The 19,801-nt window shown below is 40.6% G+C and overlaps 1 protein-coding gene across 5 annotated transcripts in view; it reads right to left on the reverse strand.

The window, feature by feature from the left end:
- Positions 1 to 1,963: 1,963 nt before the first annotated feature.
- Positions 1,964 to 19,801, reverse strand: part of Cnot4 (CCR4-NOT transcription complex subunit 4) — a 105,092-nt gene continuing 87,254 nt past the window's right edge. For 2 of the 5 annotated variants that reach the window (XM_075953783.1, XM_075953782.1), the window contains exon 11: positions 1,964 to 3,324. In XM_075953783.1, coding sequence (XP_075809898.1) covers positions 3,023 to 3,324 — 302 coding nt within the window. In that variant the 3' untranslated portion in view covers positions 1,964 to 3,022. Of the gene's footprint in view, positions 3,325 to 4,012; positions 4,226 to 19,801 lie in introns of all 5 variants that reach the window. The other 3 variants (XM_075953779.1, XM_075953781.1, XM_075953780.1) reach the window with 3 other exon arrangements.

The following is a 19,801-nucleotide window of genomic DNA, read 5'->3' on the forward strand; positions in this document are numbered from 1 at the left end:
ATTAATTTCAGACATATACCTTGTGAAAATGTTTTCTTCCTGTCTTTTCTCAAGAAATTACTAAAATATACCATTCCAGCAAAGTATGAAAGTGGAGAAAAGGTTGGAGAATAATAATCGGAACGTAAGAAAAAGAGGACCCAGGAAGAGAAAGGCCTTAAGAATACTCAAGATACACCAGACCCACAAGACTGAGATAGTCACAGTGAAGTTGCCCACACCACAAGTTCCCACTGCCTCTGTAAGCGCAGGCTGCCTGCCACTTTGGTCCAGGTACTTTCTGTATTCCTTAGACTTTGTCCAAGCTGTCCACGCCTTAATCAGTTACACACACACACCCCACCCCTAAGTCCTGTGCTTTTAATTTACCCAAGGAGATGGCAGGGAAGCGAGTTTAGGCACAGAAACAGTGAGCCCCACGCATCTAGGGCTGGCCTTACACAGCAGACATATCAGGTACTGTGACTGCTGAGTTTGATCTCCAGAACTCACTGTGACCTGACCCACTCATTGTCTTCCCCAAGCAGGCTTTCAAAACTTACTGGAGAAGCTAACACTAAAGCATGCCCCAGGACTCACTCTAGTTGATCTGGTGGAGCACTGCTCTCCTGCCACTGATGGGCCTGCTGTTATTCAGCTGTTAAGAACTGAACAGTTTGTTGTCTAGGGCTGTAACAGCTGGCAGAAGGGAAGAAAGGGAAGCCTGACAGAGAAATGAAGGTAATGGCTGATAGTGTCTGTGGGTTGTGACTAAAGGCCCAGCAGCGGACAGACAGAGGTACCCAAAGTGCTACAGTCTTGTAGGCTGATTTTAACTTGTGGTAGGCGCACAGGTCACTGCTATCTTTTGAGCAGTGGCTACCCCTTTATAGAGTAGGTATGGTCCATTAAACACACAATTACAGCAGGGAAGAATTTCCCTTTCACAGAAAAAGCGCATTTCTACTGATTTACTGATTGCAGGATTCCCCCACTAGCTTCCTGGAAAGGCCTGTGCTTCCTCAGTGTTACACCAAGAAGGTTCTGGAAACCAAAGCAAAGGTCACAGGACAAAGCTCTTTCACATCACTACAACATTTTGGTTATTTTACAAAACTTGTTTTTCCTATTCTCTTTCAGCCTGTACTTGTGGTGATATTTGGGAATATACTGTTTACTATCTACAATACTGTTTTTTTACTTTGTTATTTCTTTTGACAGGGTCTCACTCCATATCCCAGGCTGGCCTGGAACTCATGGCAATCCTGTCTCAGGCTCCTGAGTGCTGAGATTATAGGTGTGAATGCATTAAACAAATCAAAAAACCTGCTTTCTTCAAATGAAGTAAAAGTGAAGATAAGTAGATTAATAAAAAAACAAATCAATCACAAGGTACATCATCCACACCTTCAACCTACTCTCTTTGTCCTCTACAAGATTCCCTTTGGGCAACAAGGTTGTCAACCGGGTGCAGTCTAAAAAAAGACAAACCGTTCGGACTCCCCGGGGTCTGGGAGGAAACACCGCATCCCATCTCCCCTCCTATAGTGGGCGTCTCTCTCCATCGCCAGGCACTCCCGACTGCCCACTCCAGGGCTTCTGTATCTCTTTCCTGTAATTGGTAAGAGGATGCTATTGACACCTGATGCTCCTGCCAGGTCTCCCTAGAGATGATCCCATCCTGTCTTGGCAAGCAGCCTCTCAGCTGGGATGGTCTGCTCTGCATCTCTAGCAGCCTGGAAGAGGTCTCGGCTAATGACAGCCACTGGAAGAGGAACTGCTGCCAGCAAGAAGGCTGATGGTCCTTAAAACTAGCAGTAACTGACAAAAAGAACTGTTATTTGTTTCCTACTTCCCTCAAAACCATCCTCAGTAGTTGAAGATGTGAAATCTAGTGGAAACTCAAAATGGTATTGCATCACAAAATATTTCAAATTCACAAGGAACAAACTGGAAAAACAAAACCAAGAATCACCCAGTAGTCACCATCAAGTTTTCTGTTTTATTTAAGATTTTAGTTTTAATTCTGAAGAAAGAGGTACATTTCCTTGTTTTTAGTTTTAGCATCAGGTTATAACCAGGTTTGTTTTCTTTTCTCCTGTCTTTTCAATACTGCACAAACGTCCAGAAACTACAGGGTTAAGTAAAAGCTGCAGGCAAAGAGGTCAGAGATTTGCTCCTGTTGGTGATCAGATAGCCCCAGAGTGCTGGCTCAGAATGCCCTGCCAGGTGGACTTATGGTCAAAGAAAAAAAGATTCTGACAGAGGAGAAAGACTGAGGAAATCATTTATAATTCAGCTCTTATATTATGGATAGGTATTAAATCTGTGAATACTTTTTTTCCTTTAAAACATCTGAATTTAAATCTAAAGCCAAAAATTTTTTTTTCTTTAAAAAATTTACTTCTCCCTCTTTATAAACTCTTTAGCAGTAGGCCAGATCCTACAGATAATTCATCTTGCCATCCACTACCAATAAACTTCCCTTTGCTTAATGACACAATTGAGTCCTCCCCATCAATTCAATAAGAATTTAAAATGAAAAGCATTTTTCCTGCAATAGTGAAAAGCTGAATACAAGATGGATTCCAGGACCACTGCTTTCCCCCCTTGCATTTAGCAATCTCATTCCAATCAGCCTGGTTTTCAGTCTGCAGTTGATAATGCATTTACTTGACCTTTCCTAGAGATTAATCGTCATTTCCTGCTAAGCAGACTATGTCATTATTATGAGCGACAGACACACAGTAATTTTCTAAGTATTGAGACTGCCTTTTGATTTTCTTTTTCCTCTGCTTAAAAAGGCATTTCCTCCCCGGAACCATTCGACAGTGTCACTCACTCAAATGCTGGATCAACTGAAACTTTTACAATCAAACAAAAGATGGTAAAGACGCTGTGAGCGCATCACATCTGGGGTAGGGAGAAAAAAATGACCAGGAACTGGATTCTTCAGAACGTAAGAGATGAGAAGGGAGCTGTGAGTGGGCCGAGAGGGAGAGACAGGGTGGACAGATCCTGCCCTTCTCAACTCCCTCTTTGCTTAGTGGCGGTCCAGTGTTGAACTCTGTAGCAGATCTGTGGGGGTTTTGCTGGGGGGTCTGAAGGCTGTCTGGAAGCCTGGGGGTGGGGAGTGGAAGCTGGAAGGATTTGAAGGAGGTGGGTAAGGATTCCAACTGGCTCTGTGCAGAGGGATCTGTGTGCTGAAGGGGGCGCTGTGGTGAGTCTGTGACGGGGCAGCGCTGGGGCCGTCCATCTCTGTGAGGGCCTGAAGGGATTTTAGCCAGTGTGGAGGATTGTCATCTTGAATAGAGTCTAAACTGTTTCCTGAAGATGCTGGAATACCTACAGAGGAAACAGGAGACAAAAAGAAAACGGTGAGTTTGTAAGAAAAGAGCACCAAGGTACTCAGTTAAATTTTAAAGAGTGATTTATTTACCCGAGAAATAAAGGAATTACAATTTTAAATTTCCAACTGAAACTTAAAAAAAAATGTTCTTTTAACCACCCTCTCCCTTTTCCAGCAATGACCAAGATTTACTGTTGCATGAACACTCCTCTTCAACTGTGAACTTACTCCCTCACTTTCAGAGGCGGAACAGCAGAAAAACAAAACCAAAAATCCCCCAACAGCCTCCCCCCAAAGAAGCCCAGGATCCCCAGAAGCAAATGGCGTATTTCCCTATCGCACTTGCCCTTCTCCAACAGGGATCTGAACAAGGACAGCCTTATATAGGGAGCTTTATAAAGAGTGGAGTATGTTTCTCTTAACATGGCTCAGTTAGACCCTTTTGTACTTTGAGGCCTACAAAATACACTCATGCTGCCAGACTAGAAACACCTTACACCAAAAGGAGCAACCGAGGCACACAACTAGGCTGACTGGTTCACCATGACCCTAAGAATGAATCAGGCTTTGTGAAAGGAACTCATGACTCATGTCGGAAAGACCCCTGTTCTGATTTAATTTGTGCAAAACCAAAAAGCCCCCACTGATGGCTGTGGGTGGAGCTGAAGGGAGCGAGAAAGTTACCTGTGATGATGGCTGGGTCTGTCCAGCTGCCAGGGCTGTCCCAACTCACGCTGTCGGAGGTGGCAGTGTTGGACGTTGGTGCACTGTGGTTGGCGTTGGAGGGGGAGGAAGAATTGGGCAGTCCACCAAAGTTGATGTTAATGTTGGGTAGAAGTGCCCTTAGCCCGTCCTGCCATTCCTTCATATTTAAACTCTCTACAGAACTGTTGTTGTCTGGGAGATTTACCAACAAAAAAATGAAAGATAAAAAAAATAAAAAGCTGACGTTAGAAACATATGCTGTTCTTTGGTGGTTAAGCGGGAGAGGAATTACTCTTTTTTTACTGAGCGTTAATGGGTCGTCCTACAAACTGGGTTAGGGCTTTGCTTGTGAGCTCAGGGCCTTCAATTTAGGGACAGGAAGCTTTCTCGGGCTGATGGGAGGGGCCTCCTGACTACTACAAGTGTACAAATCAGTAATCCAGCTGCAGGACTCAATGCTCCAGTGACAAGCCAGCACCAGCTACATGATAAAGTTTCATGATGTGAGGCTATTTTGTTTAGCCAGCTCAGTTGATGTACACTATTAGAAAAAAATTCTGTCAGTTCACTATAGGAGCTCATTTCTGGGTCCATTAAAGGAAGAAAGTCATTTTATGGAGAATAAACATAAGCCAAAAGTAAAAGAACGCCAAGTTCTCCTGATTATAAACTTGGTATTGCACTGAAGGGGCACAATCAGATAATCAACAGACTTCTGAATCTGGAAAGGACATTTCCCTGGAACAGCAGCAGCGGGGGCTGGGCACCTCTTGGTGGAGCTGGTCCCCGGCGTTCTCAGCTCTGCTCTACACTCCTCTCCAGCTCCACAGAGTTTAAGCCTATGGTTTTCAGAGTCTTTTATGGATATTGTCAAATAGAAGTCACTACCGATTTAAAATGAGTTTGTATCAACTGTGGTTTAAACTGGGGTTTACTATTGTGCAGAACCCATATGTAATACTTGGGGCTGGGAAGGTAAAGTCTAACAACTCCTTAGAATAACTGTTTTATTGAAAATAAAAATGAATCAAATGACCAACTATAGCTTTTGAAAAGCAAAAACATCTCCATCTACAGAACTGATCAGCAATCAACATGGAGGATAATACCAACAGTGACAATGATTGATCAGGCAGTCTATGCTCTTTGATAAATTCAGAATTTTCTCTTCAAATTTTGCTTCACCCCCTCACTGACCTATGGTCAGATTTTACTAGGTTTCAGCAAATGTAGCATCTCACGGTACTATCATTTATGGAGGACAAACACAACTAAAGGCAATAAAGCTCATCTCTGAACCTGACTGAAATGAAGAACACTCCACACTAGGTAAACGAAACTGGGGCTGGGGCGGTGTCCTCAGACTTAACTTTACTTCACAACTGGTATTATTTCCTAAGCCTTATCCTTCTTACACCTGCATATTATTTTCTTTTGCATTGTGTCATACAACTTACAAAGCACTGTACATTTGATCGTCACAACTCTGTGAGGTAAATAGATAAAAAACAGACAGGGACGTTTTCTACTATTAGTCTTTTAGCAATGCATGCTTGACTCCTAGCTAATACCCAAGGTGAATGGGGCAGGGGAACCATGGCAACATGGAAAGATTGCCCCAAAAGAGAAAAAAGTTGCCCTCATTTATAAAACTCATTTTTGGTAACCTGAGACCAGACAGAGGGATATATTTGAAAAAAAAAATATTATTATCAAGATCTCTCTTGGTCTACTTTGTGTAGACTATTAATTGAATTTTTTTTTTATGAGTCAAACATTTAAGGGTCCTACAAAGTCCACAATTAAAAAGAAACAAAGAAAACAGGAGTACTAGCCTGTCTTTCAGGGATGATGGGCAGGACACAGAAATAACACCTCAAAGAACAGGCTGGATTTTGTAGCCAAGAGGCCACCCCCACCCTGTGTTGTGTTACTGGAGGCTAAATTCAGAACTGTTTGTGAGCTAGGAAAGCACTCTATCACTGAGCTACACCCGCAAGCCCCAAGAACCAGCCTCCCTCCTTGAGACAAGGTCTTCTGCATCTTAGGCTGGCCTTGAACTTCCTATAGAAGTAAAGATGCCTCTGGAGTACTGAGAGTACAAGTGCATTCCAGGTTTACATGATGCTGGGACCCCCACCCAGGGCTTCCTGCATTCCAGGTTTACATGATGCTGGGACCCCCACCTAGGGCTTCCTGCATTCCAGGTTTACATGATGCTGGGACCCCCACCCAGGGCTTCCTGCATTCCAGGTTTACATGATGCTGGGACCCCCACCCAGGGCTTCCTGCATTCCAGGTTTACATGATGCTGGGACCCCCACCCAGGGCTTCCTGCATTCCAGGTTTACATGATGCTGGGACCCCCACTCAGGGCTTCCTGCATTCTAGGCAAGCGTTCTATCAACTATACTAAATACCCCCAGGACCTACCAATCCCTAGCATGAAACATTCAAACTGAAAATATAATCATCAGTGTTTCCCTCTAGGTCCATAACTTGCACTACACATAAACAAGATTTCCCTGAAAAAGCCTGAAATCATAGGTTGTGTTTAGTTACAGGAAGGTTTGGTGGGTAAGACACAGTATGGCTTCTAAAGCAGTGAAACTGAGGGGAGAATAAACTTAGAAAGCTGTTCTATGAGCAAAGCTGAACTCCGAGAAACAAAACCCTCAATGCCTTGGTAGGAAAAAGATGCTGAGTAACTATGGGAAGGACTACAGGACGGTAATTCCTCCTGGCTGGTCTGGCTGGTCCAGGTCAACGACTGGCTTCTCTCTTCCTTACCTCACTCATAATATTTTCTTAACTTTACTTTATATCTGCCAAAAGCAAAACAAAAGAACACTTACCTCCACTTACTGAGTACCACACTTAGGAAAAACTTACTATGAGGCTAGTAACAATGCTGTCAAAGAGCCCTGCACCCTACAATCTCAGCTTTGTCGCCAACCAATAACTATTTTTTTAAATATAACAAAAAAACTAAAACACTTTTTCTTTCTTTTTAATCAAAGGCTATTTGTTCCCCTGATTGCAAAATAATACAACTCTGCTATAGTGTTACTCAAAGGCAGTCATCTCTGGTACATGGCACACAAACAACGGGAAACTATAAAGTCAGGATAGTTTGAATATAAGAGAGCTTGGGAAATAATCTTTACTGGAAAACAAACAACATTCCTTCCTCTCCCCCCACCCCTCAAAACAAAGCAGGTGCCTAAACATTCTGGAAGCTTCAGAGCATACACAATGTGTGGCTGAGTGGAGACCTGTAGGGAAGGAGCACTACACAAGACCCACAGCCTTAGCTTGTGGAATGGAAACATACTCTATAGAGCGTAGGAGAAAGGTTTACTTCAACACCTTCTCTACTGCTGAGTGTTTGTGCAGACAAAGGCAACCAACCTCATCAACACAGCTCCATATACCCTACCTCACAGCTTGACCTGGATTCCTTTTGACAGTAGACCTCTAGTAAGTCCATCCCTGGAAACAGCCAAGTTTGTTTCTATAGTAAGTGCTGTCACTGAGCCACACCCTGGCTTGGCAGCCATAGGCACTGCACTACAATCCTCGTGTGGCTAGCTGTCCTACACACTGTGGGATGCTTACCAGCACCACACCCTCCAGATGCTAGCTGTGACAATCCAATGTGTCTGCAGATACTCTAAGTATCATGGGAGGGCAGTGGGGCAAAGCCTCCCATTAGGACCATGGACAAAGAAACGGGACTCCTTTGCTTTTAAGGCTACATTCCCTCTCCAAACAGTATCAGCATTTGGACCACACTGACCCAATAGGGTGTAACTTAATTTTCTTTTAAGGATGCACACAAAACACGGGGCTGAAAACTGTCACTGGGCTGCAGAAAGCAGCTCTAGGGCTGCCTGTCAATATCACCTTAAACATGTGGCATACTTAGTCTCTTAGCTGAACTCTACTGCCTTACCCCTATGCGGATAGAATAGAGAAGTCATTAGAAGCACATTCATTTTTAATAAATGACTAACAAGTGTTTCTGTATTGGTCACCAGTAAACTTCCCAATGAGGCAAGGCAGCAGATGTCTAACTTGCCAAAACTGGGCAAGTATACAGGTCTCTTAGGAACCTAGCCATAACAGTCACTGTGCTCACAGAGGTGCTGTGTGGCCAACCTGATTAGCATGTCTGCCCGTGGCCAAAACATTGCAAAGGTGAGAAGAACATGGAAAGGAGTCACACAAGCAGAACTTGAAAAGACCAAGCAAGGTACAAAGAAGATCAAGTCACTAAATATATTTTATGGTAAAAATGATACTGACTTTTTTAAAGTATGTAATTAGTGCTGGCAGAGCTATCTGAAAGCACACAGGCCTTATCAACTAAGATAGTTTGACACAATTAAATTCACAGATACGCCAAGTCCTCCAGCTCTTTCACACTTGGGTAGGATCAGCTGGTTCATAAAATTTTGAACCCTAATTCTTAGTTTTCATCTACCAGACTGCAGTACTGGGACCAGAGAACTCATATTTCAAGCTAAATTATTCTGAAAGAGTAGCCTGACACCCTGTGTGAGTCCCAGTTAGAAAGCAGTCCTAAAATTCATCTTAAATTTCAGCCTTCAAGTTCTTTCTCACGGTTACTCCAAAAAGCCCCCAAATATGTACACTTTTCTTTCCCTCTGCTCTCATCATGCACAATCAAAGGCTCCCACACCGTGCACTTGGTCAGGACACAGGATACGGCCCCATACGGCCCCACGCGTCTCTGCACTGCTGCTCTCGTCTGGGCTTGACGTCCATCCTCATCAGCATGTACTGTATGAAAGCCCAACTCCCTCAAACTTCAACAGCCCATCTTCATGTGATTCAAATATAAATGAACTATGCCAAACCAAACTTTAAGGAACAAAGTTATCATATTAGAGGTTTTATATAAAAATATTCTTTAGAATTGCTGCAAAAATCACTGTAATTTATTAATATGGAACTAAGCTGTCTTTCAGACATAAATAAAATCAGTTTTTGAAAAATATTCCACTTAAATGATAGAGTTTATACTCAAATTTCTAGGACTATGTTTACTATAAAGCAAGACCCACCGAAAGGCAGAGCCGAGTTGCTTGGGCACAGACAAAAGGGTTTGACCAGTCCTGAAAGTAGATTTTAGATTAAAAAAAAAAACAATCTAAGAATGCAAATGACAAGAGTTCTAAAGAGGAAATGTCAGATGCCTTAACAAAATATTTAGAAGTTAAATTTTGCTTACATCAATATAAGGAAGCAGAAACGACATAAGCGGAAAAACGTGGGGTCAGCTAGACAAGTGTTGTGCTTAGTAAACAGTAGTTCCTGTCAGTCTACTTCACTGGAATGCTTTCTGGATCTCTCAGTTAATTTTTACTCGATCTCCCAAAAATCTGCCTTTTTTTCTAGATGGCACGCACTGTGGGAACAATACTCTTGTCATGGAGCTTGGTGTCTTGCACTTTCCCCTTATTTCAAGATCAGACTTGAAGACCCTATATAAAATTCAATTTTTATGTGCGGAAGCCAGGTGGATGTTTGGGTACCCAAGAAGCTTCCCTCAATGTAAACAAGAAGAAACGAGTCACAAAGATGCCTTCAGTACTGTTCGGGTGCCAAAACACTTTAACATATATACATTAAAAAAAAATCCAGTACATCTGTATTATTTAAATAGGAAACGCTACCCCCCCCCCTTTTTTAGACATGGTCTCATCATGTCCCCCTGACTGGTCTGGAATTCACTATGTAGATCAAGCTAGCCTCGTAGAAAGCTGTCGAGTTCTGCCTCCCAAGTGCTGCCACGAAAAGTGTCTGTCACCACACATGGCCAGAAGTGCTGCTTTAAAAAAGCAAAGATTCTGGTACTAATAAAGGTCAGCAACCAAGATTTGTAAAACACAGTTTATCAGTTTTCTACTCCAGACACCTCTCTGTCACTCTGTTCTAGTTCACTATTTCAGGGCTAAGAGTTCAGTGAAGTTAAGTAGCAGCTTCATTTTACAAATGAGAAGCTGAATAGCCTCTAGTCCTTTAAAGAATTTATCCAAGGTTATAGAACTAAAAAATGTCAACAACAGTAACCAAAAATCAGTATAACGTGACAGTATTCATTCCTGTGAAATTCACTATCAACCAGTGCTGGTCCCGGCAGCACGCATGAGATACAGTACAGAGAGACAGGTGCCTAACCAGAGCACAGAACAGCCAGTACTGTGGTAGAAACAAACAGGCACTATGAGGCAAAAGAAGGGAGCGAGCAACCTGACACTCTGCAGATGGGACCCTTGGTGCCCAGGCAAGCATCAGAGGCAGGTGGAAGGAGCCTCTGGGAAGAACAGAGGCTGGTAGGCAACCACAAAGGCATGGCATTTAAAAAGATATAAGCAGGTGTGTTTTACATTTTTCTGTTCTAGAACATGCCTGTCAAGAACTATAAGCCTATTTTGGAAGAAACCAAGATCATCTTGAGAATAAGGGGTCCAGATGACTGATACATGAAGAATGTCCATGTATAAACCTGAATATAAATGAGGAAAACACTGATGGGGATCATGAGGCGCACTTATCGTCTCAGGAGCAAAAGGGCACTACAAATTTGAGGCTGGCCTCGTCTGCAAAGTGAGTTTCAGGCCAGCCAGGGTATCTAGAAGTAACCATCTGGAAAGGGGGGGGGCAAACTATAAATTTAATACCAAAGATTATTTCATCTATATAGAAAATAATAACAGAAAGGATCAGAAGGAACCAGGGGATATAAACATTAAGCTCAATAAAGGAGACAGAGAAGGGGAGGGAAGGAGAAAAAGAGAGGAACAGGGAGAGACAGACAGACATACAGACAGATCTGTCTAGGAAATCTACAAGAAGTCCACACATACATGCGTATACAAGAGCAAAATGTGCACTCTTGAGCAGGTTAGGGTCAGGTTGAGTTAGGGAAAGCCCCGGGTGGAAATACAAAGACCACAACACACACCTAAGATGACATGGAGACCACTTGCCAGACTATGATTTCCCCAAAACAGATTACAAAATTCCAGGCACGGGGTCATGCTAGACCTTGAGAGTCAACCACTCTAGCATCTCGAGGTCCACATCTGCTCTAAGGTTGAGTGGTGGTGGCACATCCCTTTAACTACAGCACTTAGGAGGCAAAGGCAGACGATGGATCTCTGTGAACTCAAGGTCAGCCTGGCCTACGAGTTACAGGATAGCCAGGGCTACACAGCACAGAGAAACCCCGTCTTGAAAAAACAGAAAAAGAGAAAAGAAACCTGATAAAGCATCTTCCTACATGTCTTTCCCAAGACAGTAAAGGAGGAAGAGAACCTCATTCTGCCCAACAACAGGACTAGTTACTCATTGTAAAATTCACCCCTCAGGATTTACAATTTTAGTAAAGAATGATGAGACTCCGTTCTTGGAAGGCAAGCACCCTGGCTATTTCAACCACTGCCACGGTGTGCTTCAATCATTCACTTCCATTTATTCTTTCCTACCAGACTCTGAGCTCCTCCTCGGTTTGGCAAATAGTATCAACCCTCACTAGGCAATGAAATGAAGGATGCTGAACAATACCTTTTCCAAAACAGGTCAGAAAAAGAATGGGTGAAGGTGATCCCCATGTGGGAGCAATGATTCACTAACTACAGAAGTTGCTAAAATGTCATTCTAGCTATGCCCCATAAATATTAATAATAATAAGGAAGTGGAAATGAGATGGCATATAAAAAAGTCAGTTGCATAAAGAATATCTGATAACATTTGAAAAGATCTACAAGATAAAATAGGCATATATGATCTGTAATGCAAGATATTTTAATTCTTAAAGATTAAAATTAGAATCCATAATGATCTAATACATGCTAATGGCAAGGAAAAGCCATGTGTAGAATCATGGAAAAAAGAGGAAAAGCCTCTGCTGAGTCTTAGGTCACTAACATTGAGCCACATGAAAAGGCAGAGATCACATTTTAGTGGTCATTTCATTCCTGTCCACCCTCTTTGGAAAGAATGGGCTCTCCTAACCAAAAGGACAGACTAAGTAACATGACGAAGGGAGATACAGAGGCAGTTAAAAGGCTCTCTAGGTGCCAAGTGCACCCTAGGATGTCAGCCCTCACAGATGAGACTGCAGAGCCATTTTTGACAGACAAGCCACAGAGGAGCAAGAGGCCAACTGCAGAAACTGCACACTTCAATTCTTCAAAAACTGATACTAACACCTGTTTGTTCTGCTTTTGTTTCAAGACATTTCTCTGGAAAATAAGCAAGATTTTGTCAAGAACTATAGTGCCCTTCCAACTAAAGCATTCAAGATGTTAAACTTATTTTGAAATTGAACAGGTAGTCATGGAGGTATCTTCTACTGACAACTATTTTTCAAACAGAAATAGTTCCTTCCTATATTCCGTGACTTACTTCCGCTTACATTGCCTGCTCACATCACGGGCCTTCCAGTTAGCTCTTTCTTTCCCTCTGACACACCAACCCCCAAACAGAGTAGAATACAGTGGCCATAAAAGCCAAAAAGATTTACCATAATGAACCAATCAAATCAAAGTAATTTACTTGGAATAGGTTCCTTAGGTTGTTGGAGTATAGTATATCTTGAATTCAACAGTCCATGCTGTTTTGAATGATTACCCTTTGGAATAAAGATGGTTAAAAATAGCGTGGCTACCAACAGAGTCTAGGCAAATTTATGCAGCACTTTAGATACTATGTTAGTCTCTGCCATACTATTTGGATTGTTTAACTCTGCATTTTTCTATATATTTAACAAAATGTACAGAAGTTCAAAACATGGAAACAAAGAGGTAGTTGTACAGGTGACAGAATCAAGAGTGAAAACCATCTTAAAATTACTACGTTCTTTACACAAATTAAAATAGTCGCTAAAACACAGCTGTCATTTTATAATTATATAGTCATTTCATAAGGCAAACTTCTAAGATGGGGACATAGAAACAAGAATTCACTCTAGAACAAATTCAATCACACAAATTTATCATGTACACATTCCTTTTTTTTAAATGCATCAGGAGAGTACAGGAGAGAAAAAAGAAAACCTAAGTATCCAGTAATGTGCATAGGAAAAGGCATAATGGGTTTACTTATCAGGCTTATGGTATCTGAATTTAAAAAAAAAAAAACTGGTACAGCTGGGTATGGTGGCGTACATCTTTAATCCCAGCACCCAGGAGGCAGAGGCAGGCAGATCTCTGTGAATTCCAGGCCACCCTGGTCTACAGAGCGAGTTCTAGGGCAGCCAGTGTTACATGGAGAAACCTTGCCTCAAAAAACAAAAACCAACAAATCAAACTGGTACAGAGCTTCTAAACACCATATAAACAGATGTGCACATCTAAATCAGAAATAGTACAACCTTGGTCAAACCACAAATGTTAATGTCTGAGCCTCAGCTCCCCCTTTTTTAGATGCTTATATAAACACAAATGTAAGGACAAGTATTGTCAGTAAGAATGGCTTTCATGGCAAAGCAGATCTGACCACCTGGAGTTACTACCATCAGATGTAAGCTCATTCTAAGAAAGGCACTGTCAAGTCACATGTATTATAGAGAGCTACAAAGAAAACTGTGTATCAAGTTACATGTGAATGACTGAACTGAGAATTGGATTGACATCCAAAAGACAGAAAAGAAGCAGCAACCTTCTTTGTGGATTTGCAAAACAGCACTGAAACGGTATAAGTGGGAAAAGATGAAAAGATTTTGAGTTAACTGTGAGAAAAAAATTGCAACGACAAGTTGCCATAAAGAACTCCTAATTAGGGCTGGAGAGATGGCTCAGTGGTTAAGAGCATTGCCTGCTCTTCCAAAGGTCCTGAGTTCAATTCCCAGCAACCACATGGTGGCTCACAACCATCTGTAAAGAGGTCTGGCGCCCTCTTCTGGCCTTCAGGCATACCGACAGAATATTGTATACATAAATAAATAAATAAATATTAAAAAAAAAGAACTCCTAATTATTAAAGTTCTTTAACAGCTTACCAGCATAAAGAATTCTGAAAATTCCAATATTTTATAGAAGCTTTTGGAATTGTGTCTAAGTTAAGAAAGGCCAACACTATTTATCTACTTATATCTATATATACATATAGATAGTATATATAGAATTTTTTCCTGTGCACATCAAATAAGCAGTAAGACGGAAAGCAGTAACATTGTAAAAAGCTGTGTGGTGGTGGCAGTAGGGTGCCGGGAGAGGAATTAAAGGGTGACATGCAGTTGGAGTTACAGGGGAGATCTTAACAATGAAAGGAAGAGGTAGGTTACAATTCAAGTTTATTCTGACTACATGATTCTACAGCCAAACTCTCACACAAAGTAGGTCCAAGCTTTGCAGGCTCCAGGAGCACATGACCCCCAAACATGCAGTGAATGTCAACTGGGTCCACACTCTCGTAATAGCCACACTGTTCTGCTTGCTTCTCATGTTCCTGCTGAGTGACAGAAGAGTGTCTATTCCCAATAAAGTCAGCAACAGCTTTTGATTGTTCAGTGTTGAAAAAACATTTTTTTTTAATTGGGGCACAAGTTTCTTTTCAGTTTTGCATTCAGATTAGATGCTTGTGCTGACTTTACAGCAATTCCCAATAGTTTCTATTGAAATTTCTAAGATTCTGATGTTCATAATTTTTATAAGAGATTTTCCAATGATCTAGAAGTTAAATCACTAAAGCTGTATCTACTGCATTTTGATTACACAGTTCACTTTTATTTTAACAGTGAGATCAGTCAGCCTCATCTGATTCTAAAGGACACCTCTTACAAGCACAGAATTATCTTAAGGGCTTATGAACTCACAAAAATTGCAGATGAAACTAAAATTATTCATTTTTCCAAAATATTACTTTAACTGGCAAATTCATGACTTGGTTATGAGCTGCATGCTTAAGTATTTCCAGGCACTAGAATGGTTTACTTTGCTGTAATTTCATTAAAAAAAAATTCAGAACCCAACACTACTTTATATTAAGCCAGAATATAATGGGTATAGCTACAGTATAACAGATGACTCATACACCTCCAGATGCAGCTCAGCTGACCACTCATACACCTTCACAAGTTTCTCGATGCAAAACTTTTGCAAACCAAGAGGCATTTGTTAAGGTTTGAGATTGGCTGAGATACAAACACTCATTTTCTGAAACAAACATGTACATATTGAAATTTCAGTAATTATGTGCAATGTAATGTGTGCTATAAGGGGAAAAACACTAGAAATGTGATATTAATAAGTGAAAAGAGACAAGCTGAAAAGGGTAATGTTATTCCAAAGAAGACAAAAATAGAACAGGGATAACTACAGGGAAAGCAAACAGACCAGTGGCTTAGTGGGGATGGGGGGATGCATGAACAGACAGAACAGAGAGGACTATCAGGACGGTACAATGATGGGCCATGTCATTTACAGTTGTACATCAGCATGGGTGAGTGGCCCTCTTACAAACTGTGGAATCGGGGTGATAGTGCTGTATCAACGTAGGCTCATCAACTGGAAGATGCAGGTAATAGAGGAAGCTACGCATTGTGGGGGAAAGGAGAGCAGGGGAAATTTAACTTCTAATTTTGCAGTAAATAGAAAACAGCTCTAAGCACATAGGTTTTCTGATGCTTTTTAAAGGTTATTTTGATTTTCCTTCCTCTTATTTAAATAGGGTAAAATGAAACCTTTTCTGCTTCCAGTTTTCAAGTGATTATTTCAATATAAAGAACAGAGAAATTCTTCAACAACACAATCACCTGGTATTGACTACTATGACGTTTGTGACACATAGTTTAATTATTAAACTTTTTATTGCGCGCGCGCGCACACACACACACACACACACACACACACACACACAGACCACATCCTCTCCAGTACACGAGAGCCAGTCCTCCTGTGCAGGACAGCATTTCAAAAGACTCTGATGAATTCAAAGACTTTTATGCTTACCACCAGTCCACTAAAAAGACTTTATTTTAAAATCACTTAAGATTATGTATTTATGTAAGTGTTCATCCTTAGTTATGATTTATTATAGTTGAATTTGGAACAGATTGCCAGAGATGGTCTTGACAGAACCAATTCTCAGTCAATATTCAAGCTCACTGCAAAAGAAGGCAGGAAGGGAAGAGGGAAGGAAGATTAGATGAATACATTTTAAATATAAGTCAGAAACTGTAATTCTTATTTCAGATATTCTGGAGCTTCACACTGAATTAGAACTAATGTTTTAGTGAAAGAAAATAATTAGAAGTATTACATGATTTTTAAAGAATGTCTTAAAAACTTGCCTGAACTGAATCTCAAAACCTTCCAATGTCAAAAATCTGTTGGTTCAACATTTAACAATGCAGTGGTTGCTCTTCAGTCAGTTCCCAAACCCAGACTATGCCTTCTGTTCAATGTGTTGTTTTAATTCAAAAGAGAAAGGAAGAAAAGACTATGGTCATTTAAAAGATCCAAATCCATTCTGGTAATAAATGGACAGGGCAGTAGAGTGCCTCCAGTTAGCAGAACATACTAGCATTTCTGATAGACACCATTTTCTCTTCTGATAGAGAAAAATCTAGGACATTTGGGTCCAGTAGAAAAAGCACACAAATAGCAAACATTAAGGTCTAGTTATCGGATTGGGGATGTAGCTCAGCTGACAAGTGCCTGCCTAAATTATATAAGGCCCTGGGTTTGATTCCCAGCATTACATAAAAGCAGACATGTTAGCACATGCCTGTAACCCAACACTCAAAAGATGGTGAAGTTCAGGGTCATCTTGTTATAAAGTGAATTTAAAGCAAGCCTGGACTAAATGAGACCCTGTTTCAAAATAAAATATAAATAAATTTAGAAGATCTAGTTGTGACTTCCCCACTAATTGTGGTAAATTACATGGATCAAGAATGATTCCTTGTCCAGAGAAAGAAAAAGGTCAAGATGTGAGCACAAGCTGTCAGAATGGCACATAAGATGTTCAAAAATTAAAATCTGCAATTGTTGTAACATAACTTGTATGTTTGAGGATTATTTAAACCCATGTTTATTTTAGCAATATACTTAAGTAAATTTAAAAATACACTGAGAGATTGGGTGAGGTGGCTCACGCCTTTAGTCTCTGTACTTAGGAGGCAGAAGCAAGCAGATCTCTGTGAGTTCAGTGACAGTTTTGTCTACAAAACAAGCCCCAGAGCAGCCAGGATTAAAAAGTGTGAACCTGTCTCAAAACAAAACAGTAACAAAAGAACAAAGACCAATATACCAGGTTTTAAGAGTTTATATTTAGCAGGACTGACTGGGACCATGTGAAGATCACAGTAAGGTTCACTAGCAAACAAATTTAGAAGGGGTAAGGAAATGAACCTGATAGACATTCTTTCCTTAATGGGCATTAAGAAGTAAACAGAGGGGTTGGAGAGATGGCTCTTCCAGAGGTCCGGAGCTCAATTCCCAGCACCCGCGTGGTGACTCACAAGCACCCATAATGAGATCTGGTGCCCTCTTCTGGCCTGCAGGCAGAATACTACATACATAATTAAATAAAATCTTTTAAAAAAGTAGAGCCTTAATTCATAATGATGGTAGGTTTTTCTTTGTGGGGGGCAGGGAGGGGGAACTGGATATCAAACACAGGGCCTTACACAAGTGCTACAATTATGAATTTTAATAAAATGTATTATTTTAATAGCAAAAACATAGATGGAACAATAACATGCAACCTAACAGTTTTAGGTGAATGCAAAATGTTCCTACTTGGTTGATGACTTCATAACACAGGGCCTGGTTTACCTTCATTTAGTTGGGTTGTCAACTTATAGATGTAAAAGAAAAAAAAACCAACCACACAGCTTCAGGGAGTCAGACTTCTGGCAAAAGAACACATGTAATGTGCCGAGGTTTGAAGGAATCCCAGTGAAGCTCCAGACCATTGTGCTCAGTGTAAATATGGAGTCGAGTCACTGGAATTACATTTTGCCGTATCAGGAAATACACAGCAGCAGGCTGTAAGAGTTGACTGGAGAGAACGTTCTTGACCTTCTCTTGGAGATGCTGATGTTACCATCTTTAAGTTCTTGTCCAGTCTTTCCTGTTTCGGTATGCTAATGCATAATGTCCTTGATTGAAAAAGCCAGCAAAGCAGCTAAGGCTCTAAAAGGTGTAGCACAGAGCACCTCTTCTTCAAACTTGAACTCGAGAGAGAACACACCTTTAGTGTTGTTGTAATACACCTTAGAGCCATCACTACAGAGTTGTTGGATTATTTGTTTCATAATATTAGAGATATCAGCAGTGCGTGTTGGTCCTAAGTGCATACATTAAATCTCACCACTTTTTAATCTTTTAATTCTGACATTGACAATAATAAATGAAGTCTACACGAAGAATACTTGAAAGGCCAAACTTCTCCCCTCTTCTTAAAGTTCTTCCTGGATCACTGGGCCACAGTTGACTTGACAGCTTATAGGCCATATGATAACTGCAGGTCCATGGATATTTTGAAAGCCTTCATTTTCACTGATTCTGAGCAGAAAAACCCTTGAGAAAACCTCTAGAATAGTTAAACTGTAAGACACAACATTTAGTGAAGAAACACATCCAGAATCTTTAAGTTCTTTGTTCCAGTGAGTTGTATGTATGAAAGAAAATTCAGAATCTTAACGTTCTTTTCACCAGTGAGTTGTGCGTATTAAAAAACAAACAAACAAACAAAAAACCAGATAGGACGAAAAAGCTAAATTTTTGTCTGAATGTGACTACCAAAACAAAACAAAACAAAAAAACAAAAAACACCTCACAATCCTTCTGAGATTGGATTATTATTTGATTCTTACAAGGAGAATTGCTAAAGACTGTGCTATCTATCAGTGCTCATTTGTAATATAAATCTTCAAAAATTATTTTTTCATAGATTTTTTTTAAAGAATAACATGGGATGGTCTCATTTAGTAGTAAAATTTTGCACTAAAGATTTTAATACAAAAGTTTATTTGGGAGAAACAAAATTAGTCAGAAAATATTTTAAAAAGACAGCATTAATCCCAAATATTTGAATGAGATGAAACACACCAGGATACGAGAAGTCACCGAAAACTAGCATGAGACTATTTTCTCTGGTATAGTTATCAGGTGGAGGATTTACTTGAAAATAATATACAGCCTACAAGTGCAGACAGGCACTACACTCAAAGCCTCATGCACACACACAGAACAAATGTTATACTTTACATCTTGGCTAAGTAAAACCTTTCTTGCATGATGCTAATTAAGCCTCCTGAAGACAGCAAGGTGTTCCTAGAAGAAATCAAGGGTCTAAACTTTGGTTCCTTGTTCGTTTTGGGTTTGTTTTGCTGCAGAAGGGGGCTTGCAGGGTGGGAATGAAAACTGTCAAACAAAGCTTAAGTTGAAGCGGTGAGGAGATGTATTTTAAAGTTTGATATTTATTTACCTTTCAGCTTACTGGATAAATGTGGATATAGCCACTGTCACACTGCCCCAACAATTACAGGGCCAAAATTCTCACTAACAATGAAATAATTAAAGGGCAGTACTAGGCCTGTGCCACACACATATTTAAATAGTCAATCCTACTTTAAAGGTTTGATAGATTATATGATGGGAGGAGTTTCAGGAGTAAGGCTTTTGGATTTACCAGCGCAATGATGGATGTGAGGACTAAAGCAGGTGTGGCAACACTGTTCTAAAGTCGGCTTGGAGCTTCTGGGCATCCTTAGGATAATCCAAA

The sequence above is a fragment of the Microtus pennsylvanicus genome, chromosome 19, assembly GCF_037038515.1.
Source record: "Microtus pennsylvanicus isolate mMicPen1 chromosome 19, mMicPen1.hap1, whole genome shotgun sequence".
NCBI classification, from domain to species: domain Eukaryota; kingdom Metazoa; phylum Chordata; class Mammalia; order Rodentia; family Cricetidae; genus Microtus; species Microtus pennsylvanicus.